A 19782-nucleotide genomic window follows, 5' to 3' on the forward strand; every position below is an offset into this window, starting at 1 on the left:
AAACAGGTTGAGCGGATTTTAGACAATGGTACTATGATTGACGACCCCGAGCTTATAGCACATCATTTTAATACTCACTTTAGTAGCGCCTTTTATTATTCATCCGATCCTCAACGTGAGAGTTCATCACATGTTCCTGATCTTCATATCTCATATCAGGGCGTATTAAATATGTTTTGCGACTAAAAGTTAAATCGTCGCCAGGGCCTGATAATATTCCGAATGCCCTCCTCCGTCGTTATGCTGAGCCCATAGCCAGATTCCTCATTATCATCTTTCAAGCATCAATAACATCAGCAACATTGCCCCTAGAGTGGAAATTGGCTACTGTCGTATCGGTATTTAAAAAGGGGGACCGCCTTTCTGTTCTTAACTATCGACCAATTTCGATTGTTTCATCTTCCTGCAAGCTCCTGGAGCACATATTGACCAATTACACTAATGACTCTGGAAAGACCCCACATTTTATCCCCATTCTAGCATGGCTTCCGGAAAAGGTATTCTACCGTTACTCAAATAGCTACAGTAACTCATCATATTGCTTCGATTCTCGATAAAGGTGGTCAAGTTGACATGATTTTTCTAGATTTTAGTAAGGCCTTTGACCGCGTTCCGTATGACAAATTAATCTATAAATTAGAAATTATTGATCTTCCTAGTTTCATAATTGCTTGGGTATCTGTATATCTGATTGGCCGTAATCAATATGTTGAGATCTTTGTTGGGTCACACTTCTAACGTCTTACCAGTTACTTCCGGTGTACCCCAAGGTAGTGTGCTTGGCCCCTTACTTTTCCTGATTTTTTTGTAATGATATTGTAAATGCCATTAACGAACCTACTAAAATGCGCTTATTTGCAGACGATTGCATCGTTTTCAACGAGGTACAGAGTATCTCTGACCAATATGCCTTAAGCTCTAATCTTACCATTATTGTAGCCTGGTGTAATGAGTGGGAAATGAAAATTAACACCGAAAAATCTGTCCTACTTCGCGTTACCAACAAGAAAAAATCGTTTATATTTTCTCATTCGATAGAGGGCATGCTGTTAACTGCGGTCACTAAATTTAAGTATCTGGGCGTGACGCTAACGAACAACTGGAAGTGGAATTCCCATATTGGCGACATCTGGGCCCGCTTGCACAAAACAATCTTAAGGCTGTCTTAGCTAAGTCCAGACTTAACTGGAGTCTAAAGAATAGGCCACTAGCATGGACGCTTAAGACTGGAGTTAAGAGTGGGCTTCAGTCCTGACTTGAATAAGTCGCTTGTATGATTACGACTCTAGTGCTGTCTTGGTTAAGACACAAGGACGCCAGGTGTCTAAGTAGAGAAATTAGGGAAATACAGGGATGCGCTGGCACTGTCCCTGCTGTAAGATGTACACATTCCGTCAATTTTGCGTTGTGTAAAATCTGTGCCATTGCTTTTTGCGGCTTAAGATTGTGTTATGAGGAAAAATGCCCCAAGTGGTTGCTGAGGCGGTTTTGGGAAGCCACTCTGGTGAACATGAACCCGAAGCGTTCGACGTCCGGAACACGAGCCGTCTTAAATAAGCTTGGTCTTTCTAAAGACACCATTTAAGTCTGGACTTAGCTCGGACTTTATCGTGCAAGCCGGCCCTGGTCATTCGAGTGGCCTTGTGGTCTTGTGGTAGCGTGGCCTTGTGGTAGAGCATCCGCCTCGTGTTCGGGAGGTGCCAGGTTCGATCCCTGGTGCCGCCGGGTACCCACCGGCTCTTCAATGGGAGCAAGCTTTCCCCCGGCCTTGTGCTCGGCTCTTTGGGGTGAAATGTTTGGGAAGGGGTCATAGGTCTCAAATAGTTGCTCCGATGTGGCAGTGATCAGTTCCGCCATCGGACAACAATAAGCCCACCTTGTGCGGCAAAAGCCCATTATGAGGCCCTTTTTTTTTCCCCAAGAAATCTTGTACCCATTGGAAACCGGTGGGTACCCGGCGGCACTGGGGATCAATATATATATATATATATATAGATACACATTCTCAATTCTACCCTGAAGCAGGTCGGTCTACCCTCCGAAAATGTTGTTAGAATAAAATAGGTCGTCGTCGGGAAAGTTGTGTGACATCCTGTTTGATTTTCCCTGGCTCATTAGTCAGAAGCAAAATATGGTTGAGCAGCAAGCGAATATTTTATGTATAACTCAAAACCGCAGTTTCGATACGCGCCTTCGGCGGATGCCAAATTAAGACCTAGACGGCTGCTTTCCATGAGAGCGAGTACGATACGAAGGCCACCCATACTAATGCAACAACTGAAAGAAGCCGACTTTCTCGCACAAATATTTCGACGTTAATAAACGTTTAAAGGTGAACATCGATCAGAAACCAGATAAGATAGAGTTCATTTTCTGAAATCCTGGGTAGAAAAGCAGATGCTGAATGCGATTCTTTAAGTGTGCATTGAATAGCCTGACATGAAGATGCGTTCTCAGAAGCCCATGCAAGAAAATGGTTGAACTTGTCTGCGACCTCAACCGAATCGCCTGAAAAAAAGGAAAGCGGGGAAATATTTGCAGCGTTGTTGCCACGAAGGTGGTTAATCAGTGACCATGTTTTATCGGCATTCGTCGACCACTGGCGAAATATTTAGAAAAAATACTGGTGCCCAAGAAAATAACAGACCAATAATAATAATAATAATAATAATAATAATAATAATAATAATAATAATAATAATAATAATAATAATAATAATAATAATAATAATAATAATAATAATAATAATAATAATAATAATAATAATAATAATAATAATAATAATAATAATCAATCTTTATTGTGCGCAGCAACAACCATGCGGTCTTCGTGCGTCGAAAGCTACTGGCTACTCGCGACTGTCTTGACACAGCGACTGCCAAGAAAGCTCCAACGAGCAGCACTGCATTCGACGACGCTCAGGAAGGGCTCCCCCGACAAGCGGCAGCGCCTTCTTTTGTAGGCCCCGAAAACAGTTGGAATTTGAACTGTCCACTCCGGAGGCAGGAGTTGCCGGCGGCCCAAGAGGTCCATTAGCGAGTGCGCTGGCCTCCCGCCGTGGTGCGAGAAGGAAGAGGAGGGCGCCATCCAAGCGGCGGATTTTCCGGCGCGTGTTGTGACATGCCCTTTGGTGAGGCTTCTCCTCGGTGCACCAAAGCACAGTGGCGCAACACCTTGGCTTGGAGAGGGGCAACCGGAGCTTGCCGGCATGCGCTCCACTCCAGTCTTCGACCGCTGCAGGAGCCACGGCTATAAGCCCGATCATAACAGCTTGTCCGCCGCCCGAATAGGTCTAGAAAGGGGTCAATGTATTAGTGTACCCTGAAGAGGCCGTATCAGCTGGCTCGTCTCCGGACAGGATCCTGTCCAGAATGGAGACATCTGCAGGCCGAGGGCCTCAGGTAGGGCATCAGTGATGAGGTCTGCACAATATCTCCATCCCCCTCCCGGCCAGGCCTCCACCTCCACCACCTCCTCATAAGCCATGCCAGGCAACTCAACAAAAAGGCTTAAACTATGCTACAAGAATAGCAAAGAAGCTTTACCTGATCTATTCCGCAGCATAATAAACTTTACTACCCTAATTGATAAGCACAGGTGCTATGCCTCCCCTGCAGTTTGTTAAAGCGCTTACTTTTAAGCGCGTCCTTCGGGGTCCCAGCCTGCTTCTTCGTGCTTCCCTATCACAACAACGCGGTGTGGATCCGTTCGCAGGCTGGTAGGTTGCTTCCAAGCACTCTTAAAGCACATGGTTGTTTCTAGCCATTGCGTCACTGGCAGGACGTCTCACGGAGTATGTCATCGCTTGCCTGTTCAGCCGCTATGGCATCCCCATCTACCCTCGTCAGCTCGGGAAAGATGCACGATTGGGAAGGCGATAGAGGTTTCAAATCCCTCACGTAGCGGGGCAGAAAGCGTCTCATGCTCGAAAGCAGCTGTCACATTTTCTACGGGAGTATTCCTTTCACCGGGAGAAAGCTCTTAAGCTTCAAATTAACGTTGTGAGCGGTCCGCGACGTCTGCAGTCGGGTGGACAGAAAGCATCTCGTTCTCAAGATCAGCGTCGCATTGTCTACGTGAGTGTTTCTTTCGCAACCAGCATGCTCTTCACCTTCAAATGAACGTTCTGACTAGTCCGAAATTTCTTCACTCAGCGGTCCAGAAAGCGTTTCCTTCTCGAAAACAGCTGCTGCTGCGTCTACCTGAGCATTGTTTCGCAGGGAGCATTTTTTTCAGGTTTAAGTGAATGTTTCGACTGGTCCGTATTTTCTCGGGCTTCTAAACACGTGTGTGCACAAAGTGGACCCGTACCTCAGTCTCCTTTTCTCCAGCTGAGCCACTGAATGGGTACGAAAAAAGGTAAGGCAACTGCTCTGACAAGGCGACCGACACAGCCGCCTGTGTATGCAGTGCGCCAAACGAAACTTGAATTGTGACGCGTGCGACCGGCAGACAAAACGCTGCCCCTCTCCGCCATCTTTCTGATCCGCACGAACGTGACGGTGAATTTCTGAGGTAAAACAGGTGAAGGGTGCACCATATCCACTGTGGCAGAGGAGTCGCGCAGAACATACACCGTTTCCTCTTCGCTGTCAGTTCGCGTGTGTAAGGCTCCAGGAGCTCATTTTCTCGGCGTCGAGCTTCGACGGTGACGAGTGAAAAAACTACCTTTTTTCTTGGACACCCTGCCGCGATGAGCCCTGGTTTGTTACAGCGGAAACAAATTGCCAATTTCCTTTTTCTTCTGTTTTTTTGTTCATTTTTCCTTTCGCGACGGGCGCCTCACAAAATTTGTGCGGGGGTCTGGACTTCCCGCAAACTCTTTTCCTTCGTCGCGCCTGACCTGAAACTCTTCTGTGAGCTCGGCTTTTCCTTTTCGAGTTTCTTGCGCGTACATCCATATTTACTCACTCGGAGTGTTGTAAAACTGCTCGAGGCTGATTTCTTCTAGAACTTTTCCCGCTGCTCATAGACCTCGGCGGCTTTTATCCACTCCCTATTTGTGACCGCAAGTCTCTTAGAACTTGGTGAAATGTAAGTTTCAAAATAAAATAGACATCTACGACGAACTTTCCCCTCTAGGAAGAACACTATACGTTAAGCCTGGTAAAACGAAAGGAGAGTAGGTGATGCACTCACCCCGGAGCAGGAACCCCACGCAGACTATCCGACCGCTGCCGACCACGTGTCACAATTCTGGTCCGCGTCCGAGTATCATTACCCCGAGTCAGTAATGAGTTGAACGACAGGTGAATTTATGCAGTATTTACAGTCAGCGTACAAGACACAACAATATCGGCACAGGGCCAAATACCGCTTGCTACTCGCGGCTGTCTTCGCACAGCGATGGCCATGAATACACCGCCACCTCCGCTCCAGGCGAGCAGCACTGCACTCGACGACGCTCACGAAGGTCTGCCCCGCCAAGCTGCACGCCTTCTTTATAGGCCCAGAAGATCGCTGGCATTTCAGCTGTCCGCTCCGGAGGCAGGGGATGGCGGCGGCTGAAGAGGTCCAATAGCGAACGCAGTAGTCTCCCGCCGCGACGCGAGGGGGAGAGGTTCTCGGCCCAGACGCCGGATTGTCTGGCGCATGTTGAGACATGCCTGCCAGTAAGGCTTCTCTTCACTGCACCAAAGCGGTGCGCGCAGCCCGTTGGCTTGAAAGTGGCATTTGGAGCTCGCCGTCAACCGCAACCGCAACCGCTCGGCTCCAGTCGTCGACTGTTGCAGGAACCGCGGGAACCGCGGCTAAAAGCCCGATCATAATACTAGTACTTTCGCAGTAATCGTTCTCTAAGTGTCTTCTTGACAATGCCAGGCGTTTTCTCTGTTAAACTGATCAGAGGGAGAAAGCACGGGAAGCTAGTTTCAGGAATATAGTCGTCAGCATATCTGTCTAGACCCAAGTAGCACACATTACGTGGCCTACCTTATGGGCAAGTTGGGCTTGGGTAACCACAATAACACCCATGAGGGCCCCCTTTAGGGATCAAGCGGGCAAGCCCAAATTGGGCTTACCCCCGCGTTTTCCATCTGGGCATCATATAGGCGCGGAAAGGGCTAACTGATTACATATTCCCACATCTGGCCCTCAAGGGTCCCGCTTTGGAAATTTTAGGGCCGATGCAAATAAAATTTGGGCTCTGTGTAGGAAAAGCCTGGGCTAATCTAATTGGGGCTGCCCACTCAAAAGCCGAATAGGTCCCGCATGGGCTGCGGCGGGGCTAAATACGGGTACGCCCGCACATTCCCTGCATGGGACCCTTGAGGGGTACTTGAGGGAAGGTCAGACGAAAATGTGGAATTCATGCAGAAAATTTCTGGGCTGCCCCAAATAGGGCTCCCCACCAAAAACCTAGATAATTTCCGCATGGCCGTTAGCGGGGCAGGCAGTACACTTTCCCGCTTCTGCCCGCATCGGTCTCTTGTGGGGCAATTTAGGGCAGATGCGATGCAAATATGGGCCTAAAGCAAATAGATGACGGGCTAGTCCGATTGGGGCTGCCCACGCAAAAACCGAATAGGTCCCACATAATTTGCGGCCGGGCTGAAAAGCGAGCACACCACCACGCTGCCCACACGGGTATTTCTTGGGGTACTTGCGGGAAAATACAACATATATTCGTAGTCCATGCAGTAAAAATAAGGTCAGCCCAATTGGGGTGGCCCATGAAAGGCCTCAGTGGGCCCCAAATTGGCCGTTTAGCGGGCATACCGCTCTGAAACGTCTCCACCCTGTCTTTAATGCACCATTTTATTTATGTAAATCATGTTATAACGGCCACTAATTGCCTCTTCTGGAGGTTTTACATAACTGTCCTAAGCATATCTATGCAATGAATAAAGACTATGTTTACTCTACAAACTACGTTAATTATGCAGTATCGACAGGAAATATGCAACAGTAATTGTTCCGCCTTACGAGTATGTACTGAACGACCTCCAAATGTTTCCTACGGCATTACTATTCTGCACGCAGCACCGAAATAAATATTCAGACCAACATGTTGGGGTGACGTGGGCCAGCCCGTATTATTGTAGTGTTGGGAATAAATTTCTCTCGTGTTACTGAGTGTAGCATACAAGCAAAACAAACATAGTGCTTAATGTTTCACACTTGATTATTGGAACTTGGGCAACCCTGAAAATGCCCGATTCAACCCATGAGGGCAGCACGTGGGTTAACTGGCTTTCGCAAATCCCGCGCCTGTACAATTCAGGTATTGGAGGGATTAATCGACCTAAAAATTAAAATCTTGATCAATGGATGTCACTGCCTGCACAAACGTGGGACCCATTAATGGTTCTGGTGTCCTGCCCACATTCGTCTACCTGGGCTGAATGCGGGCAGCCCTATTTGGGCTGAATGCAGGCAGCCCCATTTGGGCTGCCCACGCGGATACAGTTTGGGACCGATTGCGGCGAAATAGGGCAGCCCACGCGGGGCCCCTCTGGGTACGTGTTGCAAATCCCGCATGGGGCCCGTGTGGGCTGCCCTCACGGGCCCAACGCGGGCCCCCACGTAATAGCCCACTTTGTGCTACTTGGGGAGCGCTCGAGCGATCTAGAAGGAGCAAACAAGGCGAAGTGTTGGCTTTTCGGCTCTATAAATGGCGCCGTGAACTTCTCACAAAAAAATGGTTCTATGCGTCATTGTTCTGCCTGTCTACAACAGAGCACCTGCTGCAGAATTTCCTTATGTTTGTTCCACAGGGCGGTGTTCGAGCGCTCTAGACATACATGTAACGCCATCAAGCAGCTGCTGCGTCAAATGGTGCTAAGATTAACCGCGGACTCTGCTATCAGCTCCGGTGCAACGGCGTGCTCGATCGCGGAGGCCATGACTTTGTGCGGCCATATGGGAGCCGCCAAAACAAATGTCTTATGTGTTACTGTAATTAAACCTGTTTATAACTGCGGAAAGAACAGGCTGCGATGCCTATGTGGTTAAGATGTTCGGCTACTGGATCCGAGTAGCCAGGTTCGCATCCGACCGGTTCGAACCCAATTTGAGTTTTTATTTGATTAAAAACACATGCTAGAGGCCTTGGTCAGACATTGCTCACTAATCGGCTATATCACTCTCTCTCTCTGCCAGAACAGCAGTTTGGCCTGTTAGGTGATTCCTCCTTAAAGCGCGAAACGTAGACGGCTCGTTGTTTATTGTCTTCTAGTCCAAGTTCTTCTCTTTTATCTTAGGGACACTCTATTTCAGGTTGAATTACCCGGGCGAGGCTACGTGGTTGTGACATCACGAAAAAGCTTAGCCAATAAGAGTGACAGCATATTCTTAGTCGGTGGTTTGATCATGTGTGTGATTTCCTATAAAAATGTCGAGGAGGCACAGTAATGAAGCCTTGATGAAAAGCATCTGTTCCGCCACTGTTTGTTTCCAATAAAAGATATGAGGCTTCAGCAGCTCTAGAAGCACTTTGTAGAAAGCAGTTGCTATTTTCTAAACTTCAAACGTGTGCAACTTCATCACTGTAAATATTGCGTGGTAGGCTCTTATGGTTGTGGCGAGTGCACTGAATACGAAAAGGAGGGTTGGGCATAACTCGATTTGCAGTCATACACACCAAGCCATTAAAATTGTTCCCCCCGCAGCTTTCATTCTGCGCAGGCAACAATGCATTCCAACTTTGTTTTTTCAAGTGCACTAAAATAGAACACCATCCATCGATGTAGTTAATTCGTGGCTCTTACACAGGAAGAGGGCGTACCGAGTGTAATGAGATTACAAGACGCGGTAGTGGAACCTGACTGAGCAGAGTGTCTGAATACACAATAAATGATGGACCCAACATTTACCACGTAAAAATAAAGCTGTATCACGTGCGCATAAACTGTCTCTTAAAAGCAAGGATGCCTAACATGAGATACTTGAGTGATAACACTGGACAGTTGAGGCAAAGCGTCTTGGAATTGCTTTTTCATGGTCATTTAGACAGCCCTAGCATGAAACTGCTTGCCAGAAGGTTTGTATGGGGGGTCTGTAATGATCATGAAATCGACATGTTTGTTTTTTTGAGGAAGTGAATTTGCCGATCCTTCAGCCATTTATGTAAAACCCTATGTGAGGCCTCGTCAAGCCATGAGAAGTGACTAAGCCAATAGAAATACCGTAGTGGAGGGTTCCGTAAATGAAACACCTAGAGATAGCAATGAAACTTGCACTGCCACCGTACATCGCATCGGTGCCTTGCGTTTAGTCTCGATCCAGAAGTGACTGGTGCGGACGGGATTCGATCCCGCATCCTTAGATACAGCAGTCGAGCGCCCTAACGACAGCGACCTCGCGGCGGGTTAGGGCGCAGAATAATGTCCCTAGAACTTGTGAAAGGCAGAACTGAGCTATATATTCAGAATGTTTTTCTTGTTCACATTCTCATTGCGCTTTTGTGTGCACATATCATGCCCTGCTACAGATGCACAAGCCCTTTGGTTCGTTTTCTATCCACAGTTTCTCGCTGAATATTCGTTGTCTTTGTTCAGAATCAAACAAAGTTTTAACGGCAGTATATCTGAGCTCCCATGTTTGGGTTGTCCCTGCGTTGGTCCTTTTGAGCGAAGTATAGCGTCAAAACCAACCCAAATCACCCCTTTTGTAGTACCTAGTTGGTGTAAAGCGTGCCATGCTAGACGAGGCAGAGTGCAGGGCGTATATCCCGTGATGAGGCGGCGCAGTTCATTGGTATAGAAACTACGCACGGGAAAATGTGTGGAAGGAGAAAAGCAATAACTTGCGGGCGCAGCAGCAAGCGGAAATCTGCGTGTGCTTCGATTAGGGATCGCGAATAAACTTTAGTAATGGAGAGCTAGATGGCAGTAAAAAACACGTCACCAATACCGTAGCTTGTGTGTGGAAGTGAAAGAAAAAAAGTGTCGAAGGATGGTGTGAATAAGAGATAGCATGGTAACGAAGGGAGGTTCTTGATTGTTGTGGAAGGGCTTAAATGGATTGAAGGGGTGAGACAGAGGGAAAGATACAGGGAGGACGGAGAGCGGGTACTAGATAATGGAACGTAGGTGCTCTATCGCAGTGAGCTAAGGCGTGTGCAGTTCTCGATCATGATGAGGCTGATCGAGTAGGAAACCGCGCTGGTTGATTCATCTGGATGCCCCGGTGTGTAAGAAGCACATTATTTCTGCTGGAAGAGGACACTTGCAAAGTAATGTTTATTTCAAGGCTCTAAGACGGTTACATCTGGTCAATCTCAGCCTGTAAAATGCAATTAACAGAAATAATGAATTGGCCGTGACTGACAGCGCATCGAGCTTCGTATTTAGCGGGGTGAATAAGGTTCTGGTAGGATGATACAAAAAATAGAGCAGTATTCCGTTAGGCACTGCAGGGTGACATTATGGCTGTGTTGAAAGGTAGGAATAGGATCCGACGAGAATTGCTAAAACGTCGGGCGTCCTTTTCTAACCTTGCAGGGATGTGAAATCAGTTTGCTGCTCACTACTCTGTCTTGTCGCGTCCAGAAGCTGTGAAATCTCGGGTGAGGCTTCGTCATGTCCAGGCGTATTTTAACGAAAAATGTGCTCGTTGCTTCCTGGACCGTCACCACCGAGATTCTAACAAGGCCTTTGCATCACCTTCTCTCCCATCAGCGAACGTCACGACAAGCAGATGAGCGATAAGGTGTCAGCCACTGAATCTGCGCGTACAGGCTTGGGTAAAGGGGCTAGATGACATCATGTGACTAGACTCAGATTCGCGCTCGCACCTTCATTTGCTGGTACTTTATGCCATCCGCCTGTCGTGACGTAGGCTGCTGGGGTGCGCAGGCCTTGTCAAGATCTCGGTGGTGTCGCATGGACCCGTTGCTCGATAAGATACGGTTAGCCTGTGCTAATAGGCACTTTGAAGCAAGCATGATAGCAATATGTAACGTCGGATATGGCATTGGAAAAACTGTATTGAGGGCAGATCGAAGATCAACGTCGTGTTTAGAAGGCCGGGAGGGGATGGGAGGTGGTCGCCTCAATCCCTGTGGAGAGAAACTTCGCAGATTAAAGATAGCGCTTTTTGAGATAAACGTCGCAAGCACATTTTGCCATAATATGAATCAAACCCTTTCTTTACTTACCCTTGCAAAGTACGCAGTTACATTAGTAGCATAGGTAACGTAAAAAAGCACTCAGGGAACTTTTGCTGTCCTAAGTTAATGACAACATTCTTGACAAATATTTCGCCAAGTTTTGGCTCTAGCACTCGGTAGAAAATAAGGTGATAAACGTACAGAAACGATACCAGTAAACTGGCAAAATAGAGAGGCGGACCTGCCACATAGTTCCCATCATGGAGGCCGCATTCCGGGCGAGCCTCTGCCGCTTCCTCACGTCGCGGGCCACTCTGCTCAGGTTTGCGCTGTCCTCACGTTCTCCGCCGATAGTGGCGAACACGTCAATGTTGCGGCTGCTGTGCTTGAGCTCTCCACGTATCTGCATACCTTGTAAGGCGTCCAGGTAGCGTGACGCGCTCGGGTATTTCCACACGAGCGAACCGCGGTCACTGTGCACGCTGAAGCCAGACACAATCAGCACCGTGCAGAAGGCCACCGGCAGCAAGGAAAGCAAGTACGGGTTGTCGACGCGCCAGTATCTGCGCATGCGTCGCGCAGATGGGTCAAGCATCGAAAACGAAAGCCAACCCAGAAATGCATGCATGTCCACCCGCCCGCCTCCCTTGCCCGCTTTGCTCGGCCCCTGCTCCTCCCTTGCCTTACCATACCATACCCTGCTATTCCATGCCTGCCTGCCTGCCTTCAAGGTGAAAAAAATAAATAAAAAGGAAGCACAATATACTGTAGACTACGATAGTCGTCTCTCAATTGCTTTCTGGAGGCTTTATGGGCTATAGACACAATATTTTATACTAGTATGGTGGTTACATCTAGATTGGACACTCTGTTTATAGTAATTAGGTATATTTCTTAGCTATATATTCCAAAACCGGCACCGCTCTTAGAGGATATAAGGGGAGGGCTGGGGGGAGGACAGGAGGCGAGAAAGACACATCGTTAGAGCTTAGATGTGATCTCATCTTAAATTTCGGATAGAAATCAGATTAATGAAATGCAATATTATACCTACATAGTGCCCGTATAGCTCCTTCTATTACGTAATAAGGGATTACCTGGGACAACGCGTAAAATATTTAGCTCAAATTAAAAAAAAATAATTTTCTTCTATTTTGGTCAAGACAAGAGGGAGAGCCGGGTACAATTTGTTTTCGCACCTTGCTGCACTTCGTGCCCCATATTGCCACCTAGCGTTTCCAGGTGGCGCATGATTGAGTGAAGCAGGACGAAGTTGGAAGGACGACGAAGTGTCGCTTGCGCGTTTGCGTTTGTGCTGCTCGCTGCCGTTGTGTCTGGGCTAACCCTTTGCTATTCTTGGTATCCTCAATCACCGTGTACGTGACATTCTGGTGGAGCTGCTGGGTACGATCACCTATGCAAGTCTCCATCTGAAAGACGTCGCGCCAGCCCTGTGCGATTGGACACCCCAGTGCATCGCTCCAGTCGACGGCTCCAGAGATTTTCAACGGAGTTTCAGCCATTAGCCGCCGCCATGACATCCAGTACTTCAGCTCAGCAAGTAACGGGCGCCGCACCGGCCTGAAACTACACCTTGCAGGCCCCTCGGGTACCGAAGTCTTTCCATGGGGACCTCTTTGAGGATGTGGAGGATTGGTTCCTTCAGTTTGAACGTGTCACTGCTTTTAACCAGTGGGATGATGCTGCCAAACTAAGGAATGTCTACTTCAGCCTTGAGGATGGCGCCCGTACCTGGTTCGAGAACCGAGAACAAGTATTAACATCGTGGCGGGAATTCTGTAGTCAACTGCTGGAGGCCTACACTAGCGCGGATCGTCGTGAACATGCAGAGCGTGCTATTCACTCTCGCATCCAGATGCCGAATAAATGTGTCCAAGCGTACGTCGAGGACATGACGCGCCTCTTCAGGTCAGCCGATCCCGCCATGTCCGAGGACAAAAAGGTCAGGCACTTGATGCGGGGATTGAAAAAGCAGCTGTTCGCAGGCCTTATGCGGAACCCACCGTCGACTGTAAACGGATTTCTTGCTTAGGCTACCACAATGGAAAGGGCACTACAACAACGTTCCGTGACTTATAACCGACCTTTCCAGACTGGCACAATCGCGGAATCATTTCCATCTTCCGAGCGGCATCCCGATGCTTTGCGCGAACTGATTCGCAGCGTCGTGCGCGAAGAACTCAGCAAGTTCTGCAACCCCCTGCAGCCATCGCCAACTTCCGTTTCTGCTATAGTGTGGGAGGAGGTGCGACAGGCGCTCAAGAGCCCTCTTTCGCCTGTAGTTACGAGTCCGCCATTGCTGTCGGGGACCGACAACCGTCCCACATATGCGGAAGTTCTACTGAGTCAGGCTCCCCCTTCACCGCTGCCTATTCTCGCGCCGCCTACTGTTCCGCTACCCTCGTTGCAGCCAGCGCAGTATGTCGGCGAACGTCCCCTGCCCCGACGCAAAGCCGACATTTGGCGCACGCCTGACCGCCGTCCGCTCTGCTTCCACTGCGTTGAACCTGGCCATCTCAACCGGGATTCTCCGTGCCGACGCCTCGGTCTTCACGGCATCCGCATCAACTCGCCTCCTCCCTGGTTTGGTCAACGACCCCGAGTTATTGAAGAGTACCTGGCGGAGCAGCGTTCTTCATCTCGTTCGCAGCGTCAGTCCCGCTCCCCTTCACCAAGGCGCTCCTCGACGTCCACCCAAGGCTCCTCGCGAGAGGGGCCTTGAAAACTGAAAACAGCGACCTTCGGGGGCAAGGCCGCTGGTAGTCACTGCGTTGAAGACCTCCCGTCGTTGCCGCTTCGATCCGAACGAGAGCTGCTGGTACGGTCGCCCAGGGAATCCAAAAGCGTTTCTCCGGACATTCCTGTTATTTTAGACGGTCGTATTACAGTCACTGCATAAGTGGACACAGGTGCCAATTATTCGATTTTGAGTGGCTGCACGGCAACTGTTTTGAGAAAAGTGCTCACTGCTTGGCCAGGTGTGTACTTACGAACCGCCGGCTGTCATATAGTTACTTCAAAGGGGATGTGCACGGCTCGCATTCAGATCAACGGATGTGCGTTCGTCGTTAGTTGCGTCGTTTTGAGTGACTGCTCCCGGGACCTTATCCTCGGCATTGACTTTCTGCGACAGTACGGAGTAGTTATCGACCTGCGAAATAGACTCGTCACATTTTCGATGGAACAATCTGCCGAACCAGATAGTAGCAGTCCTTACAATGCCGCACTTCGCGTTTCCGCCGAGAGCGCCTCGCTGCCGCCGCGAAGCAGTGCTCTTGTGGAAGTTACCTGTGACAATTTCCGTGCCGGCGATGCTGTAGCGGAAGCGAACTATTCACTCCTGCTTGCTCAAGGCATCTTCGCTGCTCGAAGTTTATTGTCGCTTCACAATGGCCGGGCTGCACTCCTTGTCACAAATTTTTCTAATGAGCACTGGCGCTTGTTTCCGGGAACTGCTATCGCTTTCGCTGACCCTGTTGCGCACGATCCGGTCTGTTTTGCATCCACGGCAGTCGAAACTAATGAGCCATCTCTTGACAACATCGACATTAACTGCCACTTGTCGAAGGAGAACCGACGGGCCTTAGAGCTACTGTTGCTGAACTTCAAGCACTGTTTTGCTTCTTGCTCGAAGATTCGTCAAACGCCCATCACACAACATCGCATCATTACTTATGAAGAAGCTCGCCCTATACGACAGCAGCATTATCGTGTGTCTGCCAAAGAACGAGAAGTGATCCAGACGCAGGTTCAGGAGATGCTGGATGATGGTGTGCAGCCTTCACAAAGTCCGTGGTCTTCACCAGTAGTCCTGGTCAAGAAGAAAGACGGCAATCTCCGATTTTGCGTCGACTATCGGAAATTGGATAATGTGACAAAGATGTATACCCGTTGCCGCGCATCGATGACTCACTGGACAGATTGCGACGTGCTAAGTATTTTTCATCTATTGATTTCGAAAGCGGCTTTTGGCCAATTGAACTAGACGAAAGAGACCGAGAAAAAACCGCATTTGTCACTCCAGATGGCCTATATGAATTCAAAGTACTCCCATGTGGATTGTGCTCTGCCCCAGCTACATTCCAAAGGATGATGGACACCGCCCTCATTGGCCTCAAGTGGCAGATCTGTCTTGTGTACGGGCGTGAAGTTCAGAGCATGCTCGATTCCATGCTCCCGTGCCCAGATGATGACCAGCTTCCCCCAGATGCCCAGCAGTATGCCATCCGCGCTGAGGAGGCCCGCGAGCTCGCCCGTGTGCACATCGGGTGGCAGCAGACCTCTGACGCCTACCAATACAACCTCCGGCACCACCAGGTTCACTACAAACCTGGGGACCAAGTCTGGGTGTGGACACCAGTTCGCCGTCCAGGCTTGCCAAAGAAACTCCTTTCCCGCTACTTCGGGCCGTACAAAGTGTTGCGTCGTATGAGTGACCTCAGTTATGAAGTTATTCCAGACGGCTCGGACAGCTCAGTTCGGACATTGTGCACATCGTGCGGCTGAAGCCGTACTGCCAACGATAACGTACGGCCACCCCCTGTGACCACTCTTACTTTTCACACCGTTCTTACCGGCCGTCTTCATCCTTTTTTTTCAATTTTTTTTTGGAAGGGGGGTAATGCCACCTAGCGTTGCCAGGTGGCGCATGACTTAGTGAAGGAGGACGGAAGTGTCGCTTGCGCGTTTGCGTTTGTGCTGCTCGCTGCCGTTGTGTCTGGGCTAACCCTTTGCTATTCTTGGTATCCTCAATCACCGTGTACGTGACTATACACGCCAGAAAACCACACTTATGCATTCCTATTAAAATTGCATTCTCGGGTTTTAGTTGAATTGTCGGTATATATGAGCGGATGCAAGCTGGTTTTTTCAATTATCCTGCTTTGATGAACCATAAGCACAATTATCCTTCTAGCAGAGACCATTCATGACCAGTTTTCAAATATCGCGTAACCTTTCGTAGATATTACGCCATTCGTTAGTTCACTATAAATCAAGTCGTCATGATTGAAAATTGTTCTAGTAATCATTGGCATTCATTTTTATTGTCTGCCGTTGCGCATATTCAGTGAAGCATAGCGTTTCGTTATAGCAGTCAGCGCGGTAATTATCTCAGCAGCGCTGAGGCCGACCTTAAATGCGCACGCATGTGGAAATAGAAATTGCGTTTGAAGCCCGAAACTATTATGCGTTATGGTATACAGGCCAAGCGAAGGCCAAATTACTTGTCCCAACATCAGCACTTTTATCCAGCGATATCATTATTCATATTGAATAACGTTATAAACAAGGCACACGGTATGGCTAAAAAAAGGTAGATATTTTGTGAAATTGTGCTCGCTACAGAAGAGATAAATGCCCCAATTCGCCGGTGCGCTGCATCATGCCAGTTAAGGGTTAAAGACAGTGAGCGTGCCATGCCTGTGGGAGCTTGCTCTATGTTGTCAGCAGGCGAGTACATGGGTGGAAGAATCTCAGCGCTTATGATAGTGTCACTATCAGAGGCTCTGTGGCCTGCTTTAGGAACATAGGTGTTCTGACATCCCCTGAGATGTACTAGGATCGCAGGCAGACGTGGCCAGAGGGAAGAAGACTAATGCAGCGTTGTATTCGTCTTCCTCCCTGCGGCCATGTCATTCTGCGCTGCTAGTGCATCTCAGTAGACCAACAAATAGCCCAACAAAGGACTATTCTAATGACGTCCCTGGGCGCTCAAAAAAGAGGCCGGTATCGCGTATACATTCAGAGCCCCCAGATAAACACAGGAGAAGGCTAAAGGGAGACGCGGCTTTGTATAATTGTTACATACGTGAAGCACATTGCATAGTCTGTGCGTCACCGAACCTCTCAATCATCGAAGCTCTCACAGAAAATCTAAAAAGAAATGTGAAACGGCCTAATTTTTTCCCCGGTCCAGTACGTATAAGGATCGGTGAGAGCGCTCACTTGGCATCGAAGACGCAGAGGACTGGTCGGTACTGTGTGGGCTTGAGGTACATGGACGTAATGTAGAGTGGGTGGTCAGGCAGCGGTGTCTTGATCGGAATTCTCACATCCAACTCCATGCTTTTATTGCAGAACTCTTCCTCGCTTAAGCCAGCCGGTAGGACGAAAGGGTCGCGCCGATCGTAGGTCACCCGCGGTGGTCCAGCCTGATTGTTGTATACATGTGAACGCCGTGCAGTTATATTACACATTTACGTCTCTCTTGTAATGTACTCAACGGTGATATATTAATACTCTGGTGCAAAATAAAGCGAATCTTCTTTAAAAATACAGACAAAAATGGCTCGCTTAGCAAGGCTAAGCCCGGTTATGCAAGAGAAATCATTGTTATGTTGTTTTTCTATTCCAGGTTTGACTCGTATGGTCAACCATATGTTTTGCTCGCTTATTCCAGGGTAGTCTTATTAATTCCAGATGATCAGTCTCGCCCTATCATGTACGGAATGAGGATATATATATATATATATATATATATATATATATATATATATTGTGAGCCTTCCGTGGATGCTCTTTCATTTGTACATGCCATGATCTTCCTCTTTCATTTGCACATACCATCATCATCGTCCCACGGCGCCGGCTCCGGCACGCGCCTGGGTTTTGTCACCGGATTAAAACGCTAGACAAGGCATCGCTGGCCTTGCCGTCACGACCTTGCCGTCTCAACCTAGCCTTCTTTCACAAGTGGTGGAGGTCGAATTCGATCCCCTTGCTGCCTCTCGCTGGAGCTACGTTCCGGTCGCCGTTTGGCAACTACCACCATAATCATGTCCACCGAGAGCAATCCCGACCCGGCCGGACCCTCTACCTCAGCTGCACCGATGCCTCCGACTCTGCCCACACGTCAACGCGACCCACCGCTGTTCGCTGGTCGTCGTGACGAAGACGTGGATGACTGGCTTGACACATATGAACGCTGCAGTGCCTATAACCGGTGGGACGATGCTTTAAAATTCCTCAACGTTTCGTTCTATCTAATTGAGGTCGCCAGAAACTGGTTCATTAATCGCGAACCCCACACTACTAACTGGACCACTTTCAAACACTTTCAATTCCGCCAATACTTCGCCGACCCAGCAGTTCGGACTGAGATCGCGAGAAACAAGCTCGCTTCCCGCCGTCAAGGTCCCGATGAATCTTATGCGTCTTACATAGAGGCTGTTCTTGCACTTTGTCGGCGCATTAGTCCCACCATGACGGAACCTGAACGTGTGCACCACGTCTTAAAAGGGATCAATGCTATGGCATATCACACCTTAGTTGCCCAGAATCCTTCAAGTGTTGATTCAATTATTACGACCTGTCAACGCCTCGACCAGCTGCAGTCCTCTCGATTACAGCCCGGCTTCGCAACTGGTCCGACCTCTGCTGACCTTGATCTGCGGGCAATGATTCGAGCAATCACCCGCGAGGAGCTTCAAGCCCTCAATCCTTACTGTCGACATGGCTGCCATCATTCTTCCGCACCTCCTAATGACGCCGTTCTCCGTAGCGTGATTAAAGAAGAGTTAGCTACCATCAGCCGCCCTGTGACATCCGAACCTTCTGCAATCCGCCCAGCGCCGATCTACGCGCACGTCGCTGCATCCCCCTCTTCTTTGGTTCCCCCGCCCCAACCAGCACCAACATACAATCACGTCAATGCAATGACGATGGCTCAACCTACACAACCCAATTACGCACCTTGGCGTCCCCCCCGACCAGTCTGCTATTACTGTGGTATTAGAGGACATATATCCCGCTTCTGTCGTCGCCGCCTTCAGAACGAGCGCCGTGGTTACGACACCTTCGAATGCGACATGCCTTCAACCTCATACTATCAACGCAGGTCTATTCCAAGCCCACCTCGACGATCCTCCACACCTCCAGGATCTTCCTCTGAGCCTCGTGGGAACCATGTATCCCGACGCCGGTCCACATTCCCATACCGCCGCTCAGTTTCCCCACTCCGCCCCGCAACCGTTCTCCCTGTCCGCCATCCGGAAAACTAAGTGTTGCAGTTTCCGGAGGTGAAACTGCACTCTGCGAACTTACTAAAAGTCCTCCTGATCGCCCGTATAACGTGATTACTGTTATCGCTGAAGGTTTACCGGTTGAAGCTTTGATTGATACAGGGGCTGCAATTTCTGTCTTTCACGCTGATTTGTGCTACCGTTTGCGAAAAGTGACAACCCCATATGATGGGCCTGAACTCCGTGGAGCCAATGACGTCCCTTTGCGCCCTTCAGCGAAGTGCACCGTACGAGTTGTTATCGACGGCATCCGTCATCATGTGCAGTTTGCTGTGCTCTCACCTTGTGCGCATCTCATAATTTTCGGATGGGATTTTTTGTGAACCGCTTCAGCGTTAATTTCTTGTGGTGACCGTGTTATCCATATGACCGACAGCGATTTTTCACCTGACTTTTCTGAACATCATCCCCTCGTTGCCGCCGCTGATACTGTTTTGCCTCCTCAGTGCGAAAAACTGCTTACTGTTGTTTCTGACCACATCACTGACGGGGACGTACTCATTGCACCATCATATAGTCATCTTCCACGCGGCATCGCCTTCCCGTCAAGTCTTGCCCGGTTCCACAACGGCTCAGCGACAGTAGTGGCCACTAACACGTCGCGTGAATCCCTCGCGCTCCCAAAAGGAACTTCTCTGAATTGTATGGTGGATGTTCAACCTTTTTCCCTGATGGTGCTCACCGCCCCT

The 19782-nt window shown here is 49.1% G+C and overlaps 1 protein-coding gene across 1 annotated transcript; it reads right to left on the bottom strand.

Annotated features, from left to right (window-relative positions):
• Nucleotides 1-10840: 10840 nt before the first annotated feature.
• On the bottom strand, nucleotides 10841-17137 carry LOC146209437 (uncharacterized). Its single transcript, XM_084580345.1, has 2 exons — nucleotides 17019-17137; nucleotides 10841-11614 (listed from the first exon to the last, which is right to left on the bottom strand). Exons 1-2 carry the CDS (start codon nucleotides 17135-17137, stop codon nucleotides 11218-11220), a joined length of 516 nt encoding a protein of 171 aa, XP_084436471.1. The 3' UTR covers nucleotides 10841-11217.
• Nucleotides 17138-19782: the final 2645 nt, after the last annotated feature.

This window comes from Amblyomma maculatum, chromosome 1 (assembly GCF_055883805.1).
Source record: "Amblyomma maculatum isolate TAMU_Amacu chromosome 1, ASM5588380v1, whole genome shotgun sequence".
Lineage (NCBI taxonomy): Eukaryota > Metazoa > Arthropoda > Arachnida > Ixodida > Ixodidae > Amblyomma > Amblyomma maculatum.

What these genes read in the sequence shown, in the direction of transcription:
- LOC146209437 (XM_084580345.1), bottom strand. Translation starts at nt 17,137, where the DNA reads ATGGAGTTGGATGTGAGAATTCCGATCAAGACACCGCTGCCTGACCAC. An exon ending in CTCTGCGTCTTCGATGCCAA is followed by an intron (nt 11,615 to 17,018) that starts GTGAGCGCTCTC and finishes ACGCATGCGCAG; the next exon opens with ATACTGGCGCGTCGACAACC.